At 35.8% G+C, this 23,205-nt stretch overlaps 1 protein-coding gene across 6 annotated transcripts in view; it reads left to right on the plus strand.

Moving 5' to 3' along the window:
* Positions 1-3,523: 3,523 nt before the first annotated feature.
* SREK1 (splicing regulatory glutamic acid and lysine rich protein 1) overlaps positions 3,524-23,205 on the plus strand; it is a 38,682-nt gene continuing 19,000 nt past the window's right edge. For 3 of the 6 annotated variants that reach the window (XM_015140150.3, XM_015140151.3, XM_078004798.1), the window contains exons 1-6: positions 3,524-3,761; positions 12,650-12,783; positions 18,551-18,666; positions 21,112-21,276; positions 21,417-21,595; positions 22,789-22,919. In XM_015140150.3, the coding sequence (XP_014995636.1) occupies positions 3,601-3,761; positions 12,650-12,783; positions 18,551-18,666; positions 21,112-21,276; positions 21,417-21,595; positions 22,789-22,919 (886 nt within the window). In that variant the 5' untranslated portion in view covers positions 3,524-3,600. Of the gene's footprint in view, positions 3,762-12,649; positions 12,784-18,123; positions 18,265-18,550; positions 18,667-21,111; positions 21,277-21,416; positions 21,596-22,788; positions 22,920-23,205 lie in introns of those variants that run through there. The other 3 variants (XM_015140152.3, XM_078004797.1, XM_028849479.2) reach the window with 2 other exon arrangements.

Below are 23,205 nucleotides of genomic sequence, written 5' to 3' on the forward strand. Positions count from 1 at the left end.
TTTCATTTCAGAATGTTGTCCATAATGGATCTCAATATTTTCTGCTCTTTCCTCCCACAGCTGCTCTTCCTTCATATTTTTGGACCTAAATTATGCACTGTTTACTTAATCCTCCAAGACATAAATCTAAACTCCTCTTTCTGCTTTACTGTCACGAGTAGATTAAGTCTAATAAGAATACTGCTTTTACAACCTTCTAAACCAGTGGTTCTCAACATGGGGTTTGCAGACCACAAGAAGGAGCTCACCTGGGAACTTGTTAGAAATTTAAAATTTTAGGCCCCACTCCAGACTTAATGAACTAGTAACTCTGGAGATGGGGCCAGCAATTTGTTGTAACATGCCGACGTGCTGATTCTGATGCACACTGAAGTCTGAGAACTGTTCAAAACTAGTTGTTAATCTGAGAGATCTATGGTTGGACTTCAGGAGGATCAGAAAGCATCAGTAACTGTAGCTAAAACTGAGTGTATGCCCATATATATTTTTCTCAGTGGAGAACTTTTATTCCTTTTGTCTTCAAATGAGTTCAATGATTCTCAAATTTGGGGCTGTTCCTTGCTTCCCATCACTACTACCTCTTACCTTTGTTCAAGACCTCATTATAGCTTATTCAGATTATTGCAATAACCTACTCAGCTTCTTTGCCTCTAGTCTACACCCTTTCCAATGTATCTCCAGGTTGCAGTGACAGTCATCTCTTTCTTTCCTTCCTTCCTTTTTTGAGGCAGGGTCTTACTCTATTACTCAGGCTGGAGTGCAGTGGCACAATCACAACTCATTTTTCACTGTAGCCTCAAACCACCAGGCTCAAGCAATCCTCCCACCTCAGCCTCCCCAGTAGCTGGGACTGCAAGCATGCACCACCATGCCTGGCTAATTTTTTGCTGTTATTGTTTGTTTGGTAGGGACGGGGTCTTTCCTTGTTGCCTAGGCTGGTCTCAAACTCCTGGGCTCAAGCAATTCTCCTGCAGTAGTCTCCCCAAATCCTGGGATTACAGGCATATGCCACCGCGCATGGCCAATCATTTTAGAACGTGAATCTGATCATGGTCATTCTTCAGCTCCAAGGTGTTCCTGCTTATGATAAAGCAACCTCTACCACGACAAATAATATCCTTCATAAAGGCTTATTCCTGTGCACGCATCTCTAGTCATTCTCAGCCCAGCAATAATAGACTTAGAATCTTCTGGACCTCACTCGAGCTCTCCTTTACCTCCCTGCCTTTGTATATTGTACATGCTCCGTCTGGAATGCTCTTCACTGCTCCTCCTTCCCTCCCTGCTTGGGTAATTCCTATTTGTTCAATATTCAGCTCAAGCAATATTTCTTCTGGGGTCTTTCATTAGAACTCAGTTTAAGAGGCCCTCCTGTGTGCTTTGAATCCCCCCACGCTTATCCCTATGGTAATAATAATTCTCAAACATTTTGATCTTAGGGTCCCTTTACATTCTTAAAAATTATTAAGGACTCTAAAATGCTTTTATTACTATCCATATTAGAAATTAAACCTGAGAAATTTGGTACTTTGAGATTCATTTAAAAATAATTATAAGCCCATTTTGTTAATATAAATAATGCATTTTTTTCCTTCGAAACTGAGACCTAAGGCAAAAATGATGCTTTTTTATGATAAAATATTTTCCCAAAACATTGGTGAGAAGAGTGGCATTGTTTTACATTTTTCAAAACTTTTTAATGTCTGGTTTAATAGAAGACAGCTGAATTCTCCTATGTATGTATTCTTTATTTTTTTTAACTTTTATTGTAGATCCAGGGGTACATGTGAAGGTTTGTTACATAGGTAAATTCATGTCATGGGGTTTGTTGTACAGATTATTTCATCATCCAGGTATTAAGCCCAGTGCTCAATAACTTTCTGCTCCTCTCCCTCCTCCCACCCTCCACCCTCAAGTAGACCAGTGTCTGACGTTTCCTTCTTTGTGATCGTGAGTTTTTTGTGTATTCAATCTGTTGTGATATGTTTTGGTTGAAATATATGGGGGAAATCTGATCTCATAAAGATAAGGTGTTGGAAAAAGGAAAACTATTTTATAGCCTTTCCAAGTAGTTCTAGATATTATTCTTTGACACTGTACCAAACTTACATGTGGTAGTTTCTTAGCCTGCATTGCAGTGTGGACTGAATCTGAAACCACTTCAATTAAGTACTGAAATCCAACAGTCTATCTTGCACATACCAGAATCTTTTTGCCTTTGTAACGGCACCCACTGGCCATTTGAATAATAGGTGTCCACTAAGTTGTAAAAATCACAAAAATGTTGACATATTTCATTATATAATGTCAAAAATAAATTGTTAATATCATGCTTCTCTTACTAGAAAAGTCTCTAAGTACTGGAAAGCTGTCAAGCTTAAGTTGGTGGATACATGTGTAACAAAATTTGTATTTTCCCGTGAAAATTCAGAGCTACACTAGTGTTTTTTCGGAGACAACCATTTCACTTGGGCATGTAGCGGCAGTAGTTTCCATTTTTTCACACATATTCTTTAAAAGACGTGTATGCAAGCATGGATTTGAAAATATATATATAATTTTTAGTTCTTTATGAAGGACATTTTTAAAGTGAAACTAGCATATTTTAAAACCTGAAATGTTGTATGATGTGAAGAATACAAAATGCAACTACCAGTACAGACTGGCGCCACTGCCTTGATTGCTGTTAAGGTGTCAGCAGTTTAATCTTTCACGTTACTAGTGCAAATGTCAACAAAGTGAAAAAGGTCAACAAACTCTTAATATTATTATGAAAATCGTTTTGACCTTGCCAACCCACTGAAAAGGTCTCGGTACCCTTAGGGATCTGCGGAGGGCATTTTGGGAGCAGCTGCCCTGGACTCACTACTGTTGTCTCTCATTAGGTTGCAAGTTCTATGTGAACTGTCTGTAACTGTCTGTTACGTGCCCTTGCCTCATAGTGCCTGGGACATAGCACTCAATAAACATCAATACCTGTGGAAAGAGCGAGTAAATACAGGTTATAAACCTTGATCTTACTGCCTCTTTCCTTAATTCAACCTGAACCTACACATTTTGTAAAATTTTGTTTTTTTCACAATTAGGACGCTTGCCAATTTTTTTAAATAGTTGGAGTTGGGGTGCTGCCTGTATGTGATAAGGATGCCCTATAGTTTGGTCAAGTGTTTTTCTGTGTTACCCAAGAGTCATTCCTCCTTTACAGTCCCGCACCAGCAGGCCAGGCCGCTTGGTTTCCCAGTCCGAGACCGGAAGGAACCGGGTAGACAGGAGCACAAGATTCGCATCGACTTTTGGGGAAAACAAAAACACCGAAAAACAAAACACTCGCGGAGAAACCAGCAGCAGCAACAGCCCCAGGCACCCGGGAGCAGGAAGCCGCAGCCCCGCGAGACCCGCCGGGTTGCCGGGGCGACGCTTCCGGCTGGCGCGCGCAGCCCCGGGAGCAGGGGAGTTGTGAAATGGGCGGCTAGATCTGCCCGGCGCTGTGAATTCGCCAGCGGGAGCGCGCTCGCGGCCGCGCGTTCTCCGCTTTCCCGGTTCCGTCGCTGACGCGTCGTAGACGTTGGGGAGCGGGAAGGCAGCGGCAGCGGGGTCGGGATGAACAGCGGCGGCGGCTTCGGTTTGGGCTTAGGCTTCGGCCTCACCCCCACGTCGGTGATTCAGGTGACGAATCTGTCGTCGGCGGTGACCAGTGAGCAGATGCGGACGCTTTTTTCCTTCCTAGGAGAAATCGAGGAGCTGCGGCTCTACCCCCCGGAGTAAGTGCTGGTGCTCGGCTGGGGGAGGGGCGCGGGCGCCATAGAGACCTCGGGAGCCGAGGCGTGGGGGAGAGCGCGGACGCGGGCGCGCGGTGCGTGTCACGTGATCGCCCGGGCTTACCTTAGTGCCCATGTTTGATTACGGCACCGGGTTCCGCCGTCCGGCTCTCCTTACTAGTCGGATTTGGGGGGTTAACTACTGCACGGAGCCCTTACCAAGGATTTAGAATGGTTGCCCTTTCCGTGCCTCCGGGACTTGTGTTAGCTCATGGGTCTTCGAATTCCGTGCCCCCTCCTCCTCATTTCCCCCCGAACTTAAGATGGCCGCAGGTGGGCCCGGAACAGCCCTATGGCAAACGCCTCATCGCGTTTTTGCACTCTGAAAATCGCGGAGACCGCGCGTGAGCCACTGTCCGGTTTTTAAGGCCTTGGTGTCAGGCCGTTTTGCTGACGAGAAAGCCTGCTGTTGATGACAAGATGGAACTGGGGCTGTATTTGTTTCCCAGGACGGTCACACAAAACTTAGCATCTTGATTTATCTAACCGAGCGCATCCATGTTCCCAAAGATATGTCTGTTCGCCGTTTTGGCAACAGATTAAATTTTTCTCCTGAAAGGTCACACTGTCCCAGAGCTTTCAGAAAAAGTGTCAGTCGGTGCAGGGTTATCCCTGCCGTATACATTTAAAATCCAGATCTTGGCTGGCATTCACGGCTCGCGGCCACTTCCCAGATGGTGTATTTTGGAATGGTAAAATTTCCCTCGTACGATATTATCTATTTAGAAAACTCGCAAGGGGTTTGCAGGTTGTTCACATTCTTGCACACATAAACATTTTTTTTTTTTGATAGTAGATCTTACAGTATTAAGATCCTCTGTTTTTTGTTCGTTATATCAAAATCCTTTGAGGGAAGGGGTAATTGTTACCCAAGATTTCTTTCTTTAAAAAAGAAATTGATTTATTTCCTAGTGATGCATTTAGACCTGTTTTTCTTTAGTTTTCTATCTTAGGTTATAACAGTGCTGCTGCATAGCTATGTCAAAGTTGTGTGGTTATTTTTTACTTTTTAAGTTTTTCTTGTCTGCTTTTTGTTTTGGAATATTTCATCCATACAGAAAAGTTGAAAGAGTAATACATTGAACATCCATGTTCCCTTCACGAGCATTTTGTCTTTTTTTGGCTACAGTTGATTATTAAAATTTCCCCAGTTATTCTAATAATGCTTTTTTGTCTGTTTTTGATGTAGTATATAATTAGATATACTGTCTCCCTTGAATATGCCAAGTAATCCATGTATTAATAGTTATCTCCTTTAATCTAGTACAGTCCCGTCACCTTTTAAAACATTTGAAAGTCGTGACATTGACATTTTGTTCTGTAGTTCATTTTGTCTTGTAAAATGACCCATAATCTGAGTTTATATAGATGAGATATATAGAGATATGTGCATATATATATCTCTCTCTTTATATTTCTTCATGACGAGATTCAGGTAGTACATTTTTGACGAGAATACTGCATAAGTGCACGCACATACATTTTGATTGATTAACCATGGCATTATTGCTTTAATTAACTTTTGGAAATGCTTTCAGCCATCTCAATTTAAGCTCTCAGAACATTTCTTAATAATTGAGAATTATTTGGGGTGAGTGCCGTATCCTGCAGGCATTGGAATCAATCAGTAAAATATTTTGTACATGAACCTTTGTAAATCTTGCTTTCAAGGCTGTGGTAATATGGTATCTCATAGGTAGAAGAAATATATTGCAGAATGTTCTTCATTATCAACATAACATTTATTTGGTTGAAACCTGGGTTTGGGTGACAACACATTACCAGTTATTAACTGACAGTAATGGGCTACTTTTTTGAAATCAGGTGTTATTACTTGGAGTTTAAAAGTCAAAGAGAATAAAAAGTACTTAAACATATGGAAGATTACGGTAGTGTGTGTCACAAACTGTAACACATAAAACAAAATTATTGCATACATGTAACATATATAGGCCAGGCAAAATCCTTAACTAGTTTTTCCGTAAGTGCAATACTAGATCCCTCATTCATGTTTTAAAGCAATATTAACATGCTTTATTCACAGGTTTTCTGCTTCGTAATGAAGTTGTCATTGCCTGGTCCTTATATTAGAAGACGTGTTTGCAGATTTGGACCGAAATGGATAAAAATTGCAATAGTAGTAGTTGTATTGAAAATATATTGTTTTACAGTGTCACATAAATTATTTTATGACATCTTTAGAACCGAGTAGAAAATCGTTTTAAAATTGGAAATATATTCATATATTTATTTCCATATATATATATTTCCAAGTATATTGGAAATACAGTAATAGAATGTGAAAATAGTTTCTCATTTAAATTTTATGATTGAGCCAGGTGTAGTGGTGTGCACCTATAGTCCCAGCTACTCAGGAGGCTGTGGTGGGTGAAAGCATAGCTTGAGCCCACGGTTTGATTCCAACCTGAGTAACATATTGAGATCCCTATCTCTTAAAAACAAAAAATGACTAAGTTGCTAATATGAAAATTCAGATTTTAAACTTAATTCTTTTGGCATGATGCAGTGGTTGAGTTTCATCTTTATATTTTAAACGTTAAGAATTTTTTAAGGTTAGGGAATTCTTGTGAACATTCACTGTAAGCATTAATTTTTATTTGCAATTTGTCATCCTTTTTTTGTGCTGCCAGTTGATAAATATGTAGAATTACTATTAACTTTTTGTACGATAAATCAATCTCACAGCTTGTGAAAACTTCCTTACACAAGTAAGAAATCCTTGTTGTTTTTTCGGTAAATTTTTCTTTGAGGTTTAATGTACCTACAGAGAAGTGCACAGATGGTAAGCGCAGATTGGTGAATCTTTACAAAGTAGACATATACCTGTATAACCAGCACACAGGATTATCTGCACCCTGTAAGTTCCCCCTGACCCCCTTCAGATAACTAAACCCTGAAGGGTAAGCCTATCCTGATTTGTTACACTAGATATTTTTCCTGTGTTAATTTTTTTTGCTTGATTTCCTTCACTTCTCTGGTCTTCAAAAGTTCTAAGAAAGAATGGAAAAATCTGTCAACTACTTATTTAAGTTTATTTAGTTTAAAAAAAATAACCACTAAAACCACTTTATAGAAAATAGAGAAAAGGAAACAGCACTTGTGATCCCACCACTCTATCAAAGCTTCTTTCCATTTCCATGTATTTCCCTGCGGTCCTTTTCACATGCATTAATAAATATTGGACATATTACCTCATTGGTTTTAAAAATAATTGTATAGTTCTATCATTATGTAACATATATAATATAGTGTAATCAAAGGAATCATACACTGTGATTTTAAACTTTTTTCACTTAATTTGTCATAAGCATTTTCCATATTGCTGTTTTATTTATAGTAATATTTAGAGATTAGTAATTTCTGAGTGTATTGTGTGTTTTTGAAATTCTATTGTTGGATATTTTGATTGCTTTTTTTGGTATTTCAAATTAGTGGATTTTAGCTAGAAACATCGGTAGGTGTGTATTTTTGATTGTCAACAATGATTGGAGGGTCTGTAGGCGTTTAGTGGGTAAATGTTAGCAATGCATAAGTAGTCTTAAGCAGGAGGAATTGTGCAAATCCATAGGGCCACTGAAGCCCAGTGGAGAAACCCTGTTATAAATAATGCACCAACTAATATTTTTGTACATGATACTGTATACTTTGCTCATGTTTTGGCGTATCTTTTTTGTTAGGTCCTCTGTCCTCTAAAGGATGTATATATTAATGTACTGATAAAATATTGGACATATTATTACCTCATTAGCTTTAAAAATATTGTATAGTGCTATTATTATGTTTAATAAAAGACAAAATAACCCATTAGGGCCAAGAAATTTAATTGATGCCCAAAAAGTTGGTTCTTTGGTTTCTGCGTTTACTACCCAGTGAGAAGTTTTAATTGTTTTTGAAAAATTGGTAAGATTTTGTATTTTAAAAAACCAAAACTTAAGTCAACAAATGAGATCAAACTAAAATCTGCTAAATTTGGGTACTGCTACTTTCTTTTTTAAAATTTATTTTTAAAATTTTATTTATTTAATTTATTTAGTAAGTAGATTTCACCATGTTACGCAGGCTGGAGTCAAACTCCTGGGCTTAAGCAGTCTGCCTGCTTTGGCCTCCTAAAGTGCTGGGACGACAGATGTGAGTGACTGTGCCTGGCCTGCTTGTTTCTATAGATACATACATTTAGACCAAATGGAATATGTCACCCCCTTTTATTTGTTTTTTTCCCCAAGGTCTTCCTCTGTTGCCCAGGCTGGTCTTGAACTCCTGGGCACAAGCAAGTACACATTTGTTTGATGAGCTGTCTGTATGTTGGCTTGCCACTCTAATAATTTTAGTTTATAATGGTCAAAATAAAATAGTGTTACCTTTCCTGAAAATTCCAAATATTTGTATTTTTATAAAGTAAATGTAAGTTGATCTTTATTCTATTTTAAGGAAGGTAATTGGAAATGAAAATTAAGAAAATTGGCTGGGTGCAGTGGTCCACGCCTGTAATCCCAGCACTTTGGGAAGCTGAGGCAGGCGGATCACAAGGTCAGGAGTTCAAGACCAGTCTGGCTAACATAGTGAATTCTCGTTTCTACTAAAAATACAAAAAATTAGCTGGGTGTGGTGGTGTGCACCTGTAATCCCAGCTACTTGGGAGGCAGCAGGAGAATCGCACGAACGTGGAAGGCGGAGGTTGCAGTGAGCCAAGGTCCTGCCATTGCACTCCAGCTTGGGCGGCAGTGTGAGACTCTGTCTCAAAACAAAAACAAACAAACAAAAAACGTTGCTTAAATTAGTGGAGTAGCCATACCTAGTATCCATACTTCCATGATAATGCTGTTCAGAAGAGACCAACATTTTTTTAACTAGTTCCCAGGCTTGTGAAATGTTGGTGGCGTATCTTCACGTATAGTTACATTACAATCCAGACTCAGAGTGCATATTTCTGTGGATGTTTTAAATTTGAAATGAAGTAGATTTCAACTAGGGGTATTTGGAAATGGGGTTTTAGTTTTCAGTAGTTCTTTCTTACGTTTACATTCCTTCACCAAAGGATTGGTCAATTTAGGAATTGTTGCTTTAGTGATGACTGTCAGGCTCTTGAAGGTTTCAGAGGCAAAAGAGTTACTCTTGTTGGAATTGCTAGGGCTTTAGTAGGTTATTGTAATCATAGACTGCTTTTGGTTACAAAGGACAGAAACAGTGTTACCCAAGGTAGATCAAGAAGAGACATTATTATTAAAAAGAAAGATTTCACTACATTGAAAAATAAAGATTGTAGTACAGCCAGGCCTCATGGGAACTATGACTGGGAACTGAAAGGGTATCAGCAATCAAGATGACTGTCTGCTTCTTTCTCTCCAGTGTTTATTATCAATTCGGTTTATTTCTATCTACTCTATTTCTTTGCATACCTATTCTGTACTCATCATTTGGCTTACAGCTTACTGTAAATCACCTTCCAGCCCAATAGAGAGAACCTGATTGATTGATCTAGTGCATTTGGTTGAGCCTGACTTCCCAAATTATAGGTTGCTGGTCAGCCAGGGAAATGGGCCCTTGAGACTGGTGACTAATCACTTGTGGCTAGAGAAGCTTACAGGATCTGTTGAGGGTTTCACATAAGGAAACCATGCTAAGGCCTGTGCCGAAGCAATATAGAACGTCTTGGTAGCACATGTAGGAGGCTGTACCTAATGATTGTGGTATCTTAAGATGGTTTACCAGAAGACTTGGAAATTTGAGCCTTGAAGAATAGTGGAATTAGCATTCAAAATGGGAGTTAGGTTACCATAACCAAATGGAACAGCATATATGAAGATCCTTATGTTTGTGATGTGTTGTTGGAACCACAGGTATAATTTTTGGTTATCATCATTTACATGATGAGGCAAGAACAGAATAGTACTGTAAGGAAATTTAATATGTGGAGTGACACAATGAAATTTAGTGTTTAGAAAGATCACTGTGGGAGTTTTTGTGGAAGACCATTAATAAGGATTTGAGGTTGGGTGCTGTGTGATTTGTTAAGGGCTGTTTAGTAATCCACATGAGAAATGATGAGGGTCTGAATTAAGGCATTGGTAATGAGAATGATGAAAAAATTAATGTGACAAATATTTAGAAGGTACTCTAAGCAGGATTTATTGACCAATTGGATGAGGAGGACAGAAAGGTCAAGGATAATTTTTCAGTTAGAATAAGTAGAGTTTTGGAAATAACTTCAAATCTTTGTAGTTTGACAATTTTTTTTTCTTTTTTGAGAGAGAGTCTCACTCTCTTGCCCAGGCTGGAGTGCAGTGGTGTGATCTCAGCTCACTGCAACCTCTGTCTCCCGGGTTCAAGTGATTCTTGTGCCTCAGCCTCCCAAGTAGCTGGGATTGCAGGCGTGTGCCACCACAGCCAGCTAATTTTTGTATTTTTAGTAGAGATGGGGTTTCATCATGTTGGCCGGGCTGGTCTCGAACTCCTGACGTCAGGTGATCTGCCTGCCTCTGCCTCCCATAGTGCTAGGATTACAGGCATGAGCCACCCTGCCTGGCTGACAAAATACTATTTTTAAGACTAAATTCGTGGGGGTGGGAACTTTATTCATTGTGGTTATTCATTCTGGGATGAAGTTGATGAGTCCCAACCATCTTTTGAATGTTGCCAGTCATTGTGGCAGAGGAAAAGAGCCAAATAGTGGTTCTCAAAGCTTCTTCATAATAGTGACACATGTTGGTTCTGCTCATATTTAACTGACCAAAGCAGGTTACATGGCCACACCTAACTTAAAGGAACAGAAAAAGGAAATTTTATTGTGTACCTGGAAAGAGCTTTGGAAGTAGTTGGTGGGCAGCGCTTAGGACGGTCACTCTAGTGACTCCTAGGTTTCAGACTTGGGTAATATGATGGTATCTTTCAGACTTGGGTAATATGATGAGATATGGAATATAGGGGACAGAGGGCAAGACTGGTAAGGAAGGAGGTTGATGAATGTATTTTGGACTTACTTAGTGACCGTCAAGGTGTAATATTCCAGCAGGCACTTGGACCTGGGAGTCTAGAGCTCACAAGAGGCCTGAATTGGCGATTTGGTCATGTAAAGGTGGTGAGTTAAGTCTGGATGTGGATATGATTACCTCAGTGTCAGTACACAAATTGATTTGCCTTAGGTGTTGGGTTGGGTAAGGAGGGATTTTGTAATCCCAGCACTTTGGGAGGCCGAGACGGGCGGATCACTAGGTCAGGAGATCGAGACCATCCTGGCTAACACGGTGAAACCCCGTCTCTACTAAAAAATACAAAAAACTAGCCGGGCGAGGTGGCGGGCGCCTGTAGTCCCAGCTACTCAGGAGGCTGAGACAGGAGAATGGCCCGAACCTGGGAGGCGGAGCTTGCAGTGAGCTGAGATCCGGCCACTGCACTCCAGCCTGGGCGACAGAGCGAGACTCCGTCTCAAAAAAAAAAAAAAAAAAAAAAAAAAAAAGGAGGGATTTTCGGTGAGGGCTGATGTGAATCCTGAATTGGTTGCCCTTAGGCAGAAGTGAGTTGGATGCTAAGAGGTACATCTTTTATTTTCAACTTTGGCCTTACTAATTGTGTTAATAATGTTAATAGTTTTAAGTTCTAAATGCAGATACATTTTATTATCACATTGTTTGGTTAATAGCATAAGTATATAAATTTAACCATTATTAATGTGGTTATTCTACATTGTTTAAAGATGGATTTGTTTCTGAACGTGAAGAATTACAAAGAAATCTGGATTTTTGGATTTTAAAAATGACTGTGGAATTGCTAATTTAATAGTATATCAGAATGGTTTAAAGATTCTTGATTAGTTGAATGATTACAGTTGCATGAAGTTTGGAATTAGATGATTAGATGTTAGATGTTAACTTTGCCATTTACTAGTTCTAGAATTGTAGTCGGTTTTCTTTCCTGTTTTGTAAACAAAAGTAACTGACGATTAAGTCATGTATTTTTCAAGTGATCTCTCTTTTTTTAGTGTGAAAAATCTTAAATGTTTCAAATAGATTTTAGGATAAAATCTATGTTACAGTTTACATATATACTTAGTTTCGTCCTGCTAAACAATTACAGATTTTAATGAAAAGTAATTATGGATAGGCTGATAAAATGATTATCCATGAGGATAGTGTATTTTCGAATCTAACAGGATGTATTCATTTTAGGAAAGGTTCCTTTCATTTGTGCTGTCTGGTTCATTTTTACTATAGGCCTGCCTGGGTTGAACTGAATCAAGTAGGACCAATTAGAGTCTATGCTGTTTTGCCTATAAAATATGTAAGATTTTGTTTGTAAAATCTTTTGTCTGGAAAACCATATCACTGTACAGCTCTGGTGTATGCAAAAGACCTTAATTTAAATTCCATATTACCTGATTGTTTCTAAGACTTGTGAAGTTTAGTCATCTAAATGCTTGGGAAACACATTTAAGAAGCGTTGGAATGATGATAAAATTTGAAATCTTGAGGATTGGAGCTTTTATAAAGGGATTTTTGCTTACATATGATACACTTTTTGAGTTAATTTTTGGGTTAAATTACCTTTTTTTTACATTTCACTCGGATTAAGGATTGATTCGAGTTCCAAGTTTTACAAGTAACGCAATAGGCCTGCCTCGATTGCCTTCTGTCTTGGTAGACAAATCACCATTAAATGACTAAGTTTCACTATTTTATGTGTTAATGATCCTTAACAACAAAAAGTTTTAAAGTCTTAATTTCGTAAGATTATGTAAAGATTAAGAAATTTTAAGTGAAAATGATAAAACCAAGCAAATGTTTATTAGTTCAATTGTTTTTCTTTTTATCTTGCAGCAACGCACCTCTTGCTTTTTCCTCCAAAGTATGTTATGTTAAGTTTCGTGATCCATCAAGTGTTGGCGTGGCCCAGCATCTAACTAACACGGTTTTTATTGACAGAGCTCTGATAGTTGTTCCTTGTGCAGAAGGTTGGTATCTCACTTTTTTCCTCTTATTTTAATTTCTGTCCTGTTATTGCCTTTAGCTTTCCTAGAGATTGGCAAGTAGACAATACTCTTGGTGTGTGTGTGAAAGTAAGAATGAAATTTGGAGAAGGTAAACATTTTTACCTAATAGTATTATTAAAATGGTTAATTTATGACTTATGTACATTTGAGATTTTACAATTTAACATTCATAAATTGGCTTCTGGTTTGCTTTGGCTTTCTGTAGTCAATTTGCAGATTGCAAAGAAAGCTTTCTGAAATAAAAAAAAAAAATTGATATGGGAAATTACTTTAAATGTGTAATTAAGCATATACCCTGTGTGTTCAATATTAATACTATTACAAATGAAAACAATGTACACATTTTGGCAAATTGGGGTTAAGTGATATTTATAAGAAAAATATTTGTAATTTATACTTTCAAGTACACTCTTAAGGTAATTTACCTTAATTGTTACTATGAGATCATTATTTTATATTCAGTGTAATTGTTTGCTTTGCAACTGGAATTTAATTTTTTCTTTTATTGGCCCCAAAAAGGGGCAGGAGGAGTGTTGGAAAAAAAGAAAAGCAATTTTCCAAAGCCTCCATAAAGGAAATAGTTCTTGAAGATAGGAACAAAGGCCTTAAAGTATCCATTAAATTTTATGACCTAAACTGCTTTAAGAACTAATTATTACTAATATTTTTTAGTAACTTCTATTTACAGAGCCACTCACGTATAATAGACTGTGCTGAATTTTGACACTTCTGGTGTGTAATAAACTTTTATTCAGAGCACTGACTAGCGTGTGTACAGGATTTTAGAATTGGGTTATTATAAATTAAAATGTCTTTAAGTAGATTTTCTCCGGTGGATGATTGTAACTGAGACTGTTTTAAACATAAAAGTTTATGGGAAACAGTTTGATGGGCTTTCATATGTAATTTTTAAAACCTCTTTTAGTGGCCAGGCTACCATTAAAATAATATATAATAAGCAGTTTGCTGCGCTTTCAAGGTTTTATGCGTATTTCAGAATGCCTGTTCTGGGACGTCAAAAACATTACAAAAACATTAATACTACTACAAATGAAAACAATGTACACATTTTGGCAAATTGGGGTTAAGTGATATTTATAAGAAAAATATTTGTAATTTATACTTTCAAGTACACTCTTAAGATAATTTACCTTAATTGTTACTATGAGATCATTATTATATATGTAATATAGTGAGTACCAGGCTGGCATTTTTGAAGTCCCAGAATAGGACATTCTCAGTATTTTTCAGATAAACTTGGAAGTGTCTTTCCCATGCTTGGGGGTTAGAGTAGGTAAGGAAGATAAAAATGGATTAAAGTTCATTATTGGCCAAATATATCTTTATCTGCTGATCTGTAAGGCTACAGTGAGCTCCAGATTGGTGAGGTGGGAAAGGAGCTGGTTAATGGTTTCGTTCTACGAACTTTGTAGTGAAATTTCATACTGAGAAACTGCCTGGGAAAAAAGAAATCAGGTAAAAGGTTTATTAAAGTGGAATATTAATTATATCAGAAAATTAATGCCACCAATAACACAGGATCTTTTATTATGTTAGCTTATTACTTAATTGGAAGGAATAATTTTATCAGTGTTGCTTGGTTGGAAACTGCTATATTCCCATAGAATCTTTCATATATCTGAGAAGCCCTACTGTATTTTGTTATAAATGTTCAAGATTATGGGTATGTAGATGTCCCTTTTATTGTTTATTTTACTTGATAGAGATGAATAAATGCACAGTCAGATGTACCTTTTTAATATTTTTAATATTACAACTTGGACAGTTTTACCGTTTTTGAACAGAAAAATTTAAGCATACTTTTATTGCAATTTATAAGTTAGTAAATATTTTAAAACACTAACCTGCAATTGGTATTGGTGAAACATTCAGATATATGTTTTTCATTAGTTGTGTTAAATACAGCAGAGATGAATTTAGGGAACCTTGAGAATTTCACAGTGAGCTGTTGAAAGTCTGATTATGCACTACAAGCAAAGAAATAGTGCATTATTGTATTAAAAAAGATAGCAGAGATAGCAGAGTGAGTGTGAAATAACCAAAGGAAAGTATTCCAGTGGAGTACTGTAAGAGGAGATGTGCTGTGGTGCTATACGCAAGCAGTGTTCTGTTGACCTCACTGACTGCATCCTTTCCTTGATGTTGAACAAACAGCATCATAAGTGAGAAAAACCATAGAAAAAATTTTAAGAAGTTTTTTCAGTTTCTTTGAATTGCTGTTTTTTAGTGCAGACAGTAATGTGAGAAGATTGTAAGTTGTAAAAGTAACATTTGATGTGTAACAGTTTCATGCATATTAAGCCTTAGCCTTTGTTAATAAAACATGCCATTTCAAAATAAAATATGCTTTCATTATACTTGTCCAAATATGACCTCTTTTTGTTGTTGCGTGCATTTCAGATTTCTTTTTATAAATGTTAACACGTAGAAAAAGATACGGTCAAACATAACAAGGGTGTCAGCCTAATCATCAGTCATAACTTTATGTCCACATTTTCTAGTAGATGGATTTTGACTATTAATTTGGTTTTGTATGTTTTCTCTATGTGATATTTGTGCATTATTAGATGACTAGACTGGCCAAGGCAGACCTGTTACACTTGCCTGAGTTAGGCATTGTTTGCCATGCCACTAAACCTGCCGTCAAGTGAAATCTTCATTGGGGAAATGAGATCGGAGTCTGAACCGCAGAAGATGGACGCCCTGTCTCTGTTTTTTATTGTTTTACTTTAATTTCATTTCTTTTTCTTTATTTTGTCCCTTTTTTTGTTTTTGTTTTTGTTTTTGTTTTGTTAAATCTCTTTCACTTTAACTTGTGAGCTGGTTTTCCCAGTTCTTTGTAAATGGTATTTCATTAAGGGTTCATAACGTGTTGCAAATTATATTGGGAGATGATTAGCAGAGCTCAACCTTAAGATAAAGCAAATTTTCATGTGGTAAATTAGGATACAGTGTTGTGAAGCTCAGTGTGAGTCTTAATTCGTGTGTATGGACTGATAAGGTACATTTTGTTTTGAAACATTAAAACACTGATAAGTATCTCAGGAACACTTTCTGATCTCAGCGCAACATTTTTCCAGTGTTTTTTTTTTCCCCTAGTATACATCTCTCATAAAAACTGATAGCTTCTAATTTTTGTCCTTCCCCCTGAAATTTTAGGCATACAAAATCGTCAAGGAAAATAAGTAAATATAACAATCTGGGAGTAGAGGAGAAGAGCCTTTCATTTTTATAATGGTTATTTATTATAGAACTTATTTCCTTGACTTACGAAGACTTTGTTGCCTATGTGGGGAATGGATATTTGAGAAACTTACTTGCATGTAGGTTTTTGTTAGCTTGAATTTTTCGTTGAATATTTTTCAGAGGTTTTTAGCTTCTAAATGGATTCTGAGATTAGGACTATTACTTTAATACAGTGAGAGATGTTTTCCTCAGTTGATTTTGAGGAGTATAGTTTGGGAAAAATGCTAAATGCTTATTTGTTTTATACTTTTATAAACTCTGTTATTTGGAGGGTAAATTTGGTAGAATTCTGTCTTGGAAATTAAGCAATGGAGCTTTTTCTTAAAGTACTTTTACCATTACCTTTAGGTAATTAGAATAAGTATATAGAGTAATTAGAATGGTAATTAACAGTTAATTTGTTTAAAAATGTGCTTATAGTGGAGTTATACATTTATAGTAGTTTATTACTCTTGTGAAAGGCAGTGAGAGTCTGACAACCTACTGATACTTTATTTAAGCTAAAAGTAAAAGACTTCATAACACTAAATAGTCAACTTTTGGCTGGTGTTGAATACCCTTTTTGTTTGTATAGTCTTTCTACAATGTCTTCAATAGGTAGTTTTGCTTGGTAATGGACAAGTAATATTAAATTTGGAACATTACTAGATTAGAACTCTTAGTTTCTTTAGGTGCATACATTAAGGTAGTGAAGATGGAGTTTCTGCCTCAAAACCTCAATTTATCAAGAATGTTCAGGTTTTACAAACCTTTTAAGATACCAATTTATAACAGATAAAACAGGTGAAATCAATATAAATAGTATAGTGTATATGTGGGTATATATAAATACATGTGTTACTATCAATAACTAATACATATAAAGCAGATTATTGTTATTTGATGTTTTCCATAAGGCCCACCTGCCTTTTGTTGATGCATGTTAAGAAATCTGTTCTCCAGAATTTATACTGAAATAATAAAGATAACTTTGTTTTTGAAATTAATAAAATAACATAAACTTAGAAGCTGCAAAGTTAGAAAATAGTAGGCATTTGCTAAAGCTAATAAAACGTAATTTTTATTTGCTTCCTATAAAGAAGACATAGCCATTATTTAAATCAAGTTTTAAATTCTGACTTGAGTTACATCCATGTTTAGAGATATATTCAGATAATATTGTTTAGGGATTTATCTCTGCACATCTGGTTGTTTTAAATATTTTTACAACTGAAACCAGGCATGGTGCTTGTGAAAATTTACTACATATGCTATATTTCAGTTTAGCATGCTTTTGTACATTGTCTTTTAAAACACTTTTGGAGAATTAATAATGGAAATGCTTCACCAGCTACCGCCTGAGTGTTCTTCTAAATATATCCACATGTAGTCAACTATTTAAGAATTTTTTTTTTTTTTTTGCCTAAGGGGATAAGGAAAAATAATGAGAAAGTTGCAGTCCTTATCAGAAGTAATTGGTTAGAATTCAGAAATGAATATGACAAATCGTACTTATTTCAGAGTAAGTTTTTCATTTTTTTAGGTTGTAGGGATTTTTTTTTCCTAGTTAATGTTATTAGATTATTTTAGTGTTACTATTTTTATTAGGCAGTTAAAATGTTTTTAAGCAAGCTCTAAATTGGTTCTAAAAGTTAATATTTTAAGAAGTTTTCTGAAACCAGGGAACTTTTTTGTTTCCTAAAACATTTTTAGTAGTTTCCCAAGGCAAATTTTTTGGAACTGAATTCTTTTAGGCATCTCCGACGTTGGTGAGATGCCTTATTAACTGAATGGATGTAGGCTTCCTTTTACATTGAAGTTGATTACATGGAGTAAGTTTTTGTTTTCTATTTGAAATTAAATGGAATCTGTTGGAGGGTTATCAAAATTGTTTGCATCACAAATAGGTAGTTTCAGTAACAGGATAGGGGCACTCATTAAGAAATTTCAATTCGCACATATTTGTTTTTTCTTTTTCTTTTTTTTGACTAATTTGGTTATTTGCCATTTCTGGGGATTAAACTTTAAAAAATGTTCTTCTTTTCTGTATCTGATGTTCTGTGTGCTATTAGTGATGCAGCCAACACGAACGGTTGTCATGTGTAACACAACTTTCGATCACCGCGAAAACACCGTCCTGGGAAAGCGTCCATGCTTGATATCGTTTGGTTCATGAACATTAAGTTTCCAGTACAGGTGACCCATAGCTCAAAGTGTTAAATAATTGTCTACATTATTCAGTTTTTAAAATAATATTCCATTAATGAGATTGTTAATATTTGAAGTTTTGCTCACTTTTATTTTTCCTAGTAGAGCAGGATAAAAGGAAAGACTTAAGTTCTTATTTATTTCTTTATACGGATCTGATAGATAGATACATTTATTATTATTATTTTTTAACTGCAAGGGTAATTATAAAATCATAGTGTAAAGTTTGTGTGGTGTTTCTGCTTTTTGTAATGTTTGGAACTTGCCTCTGCAGGTAAAATCCCAGAGGAATCCAAAGCCCTCTCTTTATTGGCTCCTGCTCCAACCATGACAAGTCTGATGCCTGGTGCAGGATTGCTTCCGATACCGACCCCAAATCCTTTGACTACTGTAAGTACTATAAGCCCTCTTATGAAAGAGGTGAACGTTAAACTATGTGACCAGTTGAATAGAGAGCTTCAAATTATTTGCATTTGGATCTTTTTTTTTTTTTTAATGGAGAGGATTCAAAAATCACTGCTTAAACTTTTTTTTTTTTTTTTTCTCACTTTATCACTGACTTAAACTGTGTTTTGGATTTACTCCTGAAGTAATAGGGGATTCATTTAAATTTGAGAACCCAAATAGATTATTCATTAGAAAATCAGTTATTAAAACTCAATATTTTAAATAGCATAGATTATCTTGGTAACTGTATTTCTCAGTTAATGAGGACTAAGTCCATTTAAAATATGTGAAATGATCCACAACTTTGGTAATGGGAAAAAATAGGCCTTTGTCTGATATTGAGAAAATGTGATAAGGTGAAAACATGGCAAAATATTTTTCCATTAACTATGCAGAATTAAATCATAATTTAGTAATGCTTCCTTAGTGATTTCCAAGTGGGATTTAAAAAGGATGTTACTGTTACTGGCTCTTGGTTTTTGTTTAAAAAATTCTGGCCATATTTATTTTAAAAGAAGTGCCATTTTTCTTCAAAAGGCAACCTAAAGCAAAATAGAAAGCTCTCCTTAATTGGAAGTTGAATCTAGCTTTGTGGTGTTGGATAGGGATTGAATTAAGAAATGAACTATGTGATTGTAGTTAATTTATCTAGATTGTAAGAGTGGTTCCTGAAATTTTGAAGTGCAAAATTTTAGATTTGTAGTTTTTACATAACATTGCTATGCTAAAGACCTACATTCTGATTCTTGGGGGGAAATGTTTTTTAATTGAACTTATGTGTTCAAGGAACAGAATGGTGGTCAGTATGGGTGAAGCATAGTGAGTGAGGGTCATGAGTGTTTGAGATTGGAGGGGATAGATAGGACACAGATTATGGTAGGGCTTTTTAGACCATCGAAAGAGGGGTTTGAATTTTATTCTTAAGGTAATTAGAAACCATTCATGGGTTTTAAGCAGGGATATGACATGATTTGACATGTTTTAAAAAGATCAGACTGGCTGCTGCGATAATAAGTGACATTGATTTCTTAAACTTCTGCTTAGGAAGTGCCGTTACTTAACAGTTGTTAAATCTTAGTTCTGCGCCATGTTTGTATATATAGTCATTAATGGTCAAAATGTTCTCTAATAGCAAAGTGGAAATGAAAAGAGTTGTCTTTTTTTTTTGAAAGCTCTTTTAATTCTGAAAAATTTTTTTCTGCTTTCAAATTCTGAGATCTTGTATTTCTTCTAGTTTATGTTCACATTAAAAATGATACGTTCCTTAATGCTGAAAGTAAAAATTGAATTTAGTAGTTACAGAAAGATCATTCAAAGTTTTTAAGGTTTTTGTCCTTTTCCTACCATGGCATAAATAAGGGCTCAATATTTTAGATATATATTCTTAGATAAACTTTCAGCATGATAATAATATCCATTTCTTAGGGTTGATATGAGGATTAAGTTACTACTTCAGTTAAATTCGATGCTATGATAATTGTTGACTATTAGGAATGCATAGTCTGTGTTTTTCAATGACCAAGGTACAGTTTATTCTCGTTCTTGTGAATTCTGTATTTTTGAATTCACTTAGTAAGTAAAATTTTTTTGAAACCCCACATCAACAGTTGCAGCACTTTTGTGGTCATTTGTGGACATACACAGAGTGATGAAAAATTTGGGTTCGTCTATATGCATGGAGGTCAAAATCTTCTTGTTTTGGCACTCAGGCTGTAAACAGGCACGTAGTCTGTTTAGTGCTATGTTCTTCGAATTGTGCTTTTTGTTGGTGATTTCACTGTTAAGATGGGCCCACAAGTGTAGTGCCAAACTGCTGTCTAGTGTTCCTAAGTACAGGAAGATTGTGAAGTGCCTCATGGAGAAAATATTAAATACATGTATTAGATAAGCTTCATTCAGGCCTGAGTTGTGGTGCTGCTGGCTGTGAGTTCAGTGTTAATGAATCGACAGTATATAACAGATAAGGTGTCTTTAAACAGAAGCACATATAAAATAAGGTTAAATATTTTATTAGTTAATGTAAATGTGACCAGAGGCTCATAGGAACTTCACCCTGTATTTTCCCTGGGAATAATGGTTCAGTATTCAATAATTCATTGTTTGTGGAAACTATAGAACATAGCTACCTCAAGTAATGAGAAACAGCCTATTTTTTAGGGTCAAGTTTAAAAGTGGCTAAAATATCCAGACAGTAAAATACATTTTGAATTACATTTAAAACTAATGTGACCTTATTTTAATAAGTCAGACATATATATGAGTTAAAGTTTGGAGTCCCTAGTCTCCTTTCATTCTTGTTGAGTTCATTCTTTTCAAGATTAGAGAATGGTAGCTTTGGATACTAATAGAAAATATGTGTTCTGTGTGTTTTTTTTCTTCTTTCGATAGCTTGGTGTTTCACTTAGCAGTTTGGGAGCTATACCAGCAGCAGCACTAGACCCCAACATTGCAACACTTGGAGAGATACCACAGCCACCACTTATGGGAAACGTGGATCCTTCCAAAATAGATGAAATTAGGAGAACGGTTTATGTTGGAAATTTGAATTCCCAGGTAACTAATTTAGGAAGAAACAAAGCAGCAGTAGCCCTTATTCTTTTTCTCTTCTTAAAAATCGTATCAGTGGATACAGTAATATTTACCTGATTTTTTAAATGGATGTATTTTATCAAAGTGTCACTTTGTTTCCTTAGACAACGACAGCTGATCAGCTACTTGAATTTTTTAAACAAGTTGGAGAAGTGAAGTTTGTACGGATGGCAGGTGATGAGACTCAGCCAACTCGGTTTGCTTTTGTGGAATTTGCAGACCAAAATTCTGTACCAAGGGCCCTTGCTTTTAATGGAGTTATGTTTGGAGACAGGCCACTGAAGTAAGAAATCCTAAACAAAGAAATTTTAATGATTTTGAAAAAATTTAAAGTATTTTTGATGTAATTAAGGCTTTTTTTTTTCTTTTTAATAGTAATTGGCAATTTGTGGAAAGGAAGACTTTGTGTTAAGTATAAATGAATACATGAGATACTTACCATTTTAGTCTTTAAATTCCTTTATTTAGAGACATTTATTTTCTCATTTTCTGTTTTCTAGGTTCTAATTCAATGTTAACATTATTTATATACCTTGCACAACAGTTGTAGGTCTTTTTCATAGACTTTAATAAGTCAGGTTAGTTTTACATTATGACTCTAGACTAATTGAGCAACTTAACATGTAGGTTGAACTATAGTACTTCCAGTAATAACTGTGGTAAATTCAAAATCTCCGGAAGGAAATTATAAGTGCCCACAAGTGTTTTAAACCAGACATTTTGACTTTTAAGGTTTGCTTACATCCTTGTTTGTAAAACGTTGATATAGCCTTCGAGATGAACTCCAGACCGGATACTCTATTTCATGCAGATTATTGAGGCAAATATAGTTTTGCTTGAATTTCATAGATTGCTTTAGTTACACAATTTGATCAGGATTTTTCTGTTAAAGGATAACTAATTGTTGTTGGTGGGTACTTGTCTTCTCAGTGTGGAAGGGGTAAAGCAAGACACATGACATCCATTCATGTGCATCAGAGAAGGCATTCTTATCTCGTAGAGGAAGAATGTGCCTTGCACATTCAAAGCTATGTCTGACTCAGCCATGGTTCAGGGTTGGTTACAATGATGTACATAATATGATAATATACAGATAGCTTTCCCTTCTTCTAGAGTGTACAGGATATCAATAAGATCTTTTGATCTGAAAATACAAATAATTCATTTTCATATTGGTATCAGCATTTTAATTTATTTTAATTCTAAGCTGTGGAAAAGCACTTAATCTTGTCTGTTTGAATTAAGTTAGCTAGGGTCCAATTTTCTTTTTCTGCCGTTTTTGGTTGTATTAGCAAGGAATGATAGGAAGTGGGGATGAGAGATTAATCGTGGTTTTGAGGTTGCTTTTGGGTATTCTGTATTTATATCATTCTCATGTGCTTCTGAGATGTCCTCAAATTTATAAATATGTGTATCATATAAATGTTTGTTTTATAAAATGTGTGTATTTGTGATATGCTAATATTTTTAATTTAGAATAAATCACTCCAACAATGCAATAGTAAAACCCCCTGAGATGACACCTCAGGCTGCAGCTAAGGAGTTAGAAGAAGTAATGAAGCGAGTACGAGAAGCTCAGTCATTTATCTCAGCAGCTATTGAACCAGGTAAGTCCATAACGTTGTTACATAGGTCATAGTTTAAAGATCATAGAATCTTAGAACTGGAAGGAATTTTAGAAATCATCTTGTTCAGTCTCTTCGTTTTACAAACAAGAAGACTGAAACTCAAGAAATAGTAAGTAGCGTACTCATGTCAAAGAAAAACTTAGCACATATTTTATTCTTTTCCGTGATACTGAATTGAGGCACTTTAGTCTGAGCTAATCAGCCCTGAATTTTCATAGCAAAATCAGTGCTCAAAAATGATTTGCTGAAAGCAAAAATGTTATTG

This window comes from Macaca mulatta, chromosome 6, assembly GCF_049350105.2.
Source record: "Macaca mulatta isolate MMU2019108-1 chromosome 6, T2T-MMU8v2.0, whole genome shotgun sequence".
Lineage (NCBI taxonomy): Eukaryota > Metazoa > Chordata > Mammalia > Primates > Cercopithecidae > Macaca > Macaca mulatta.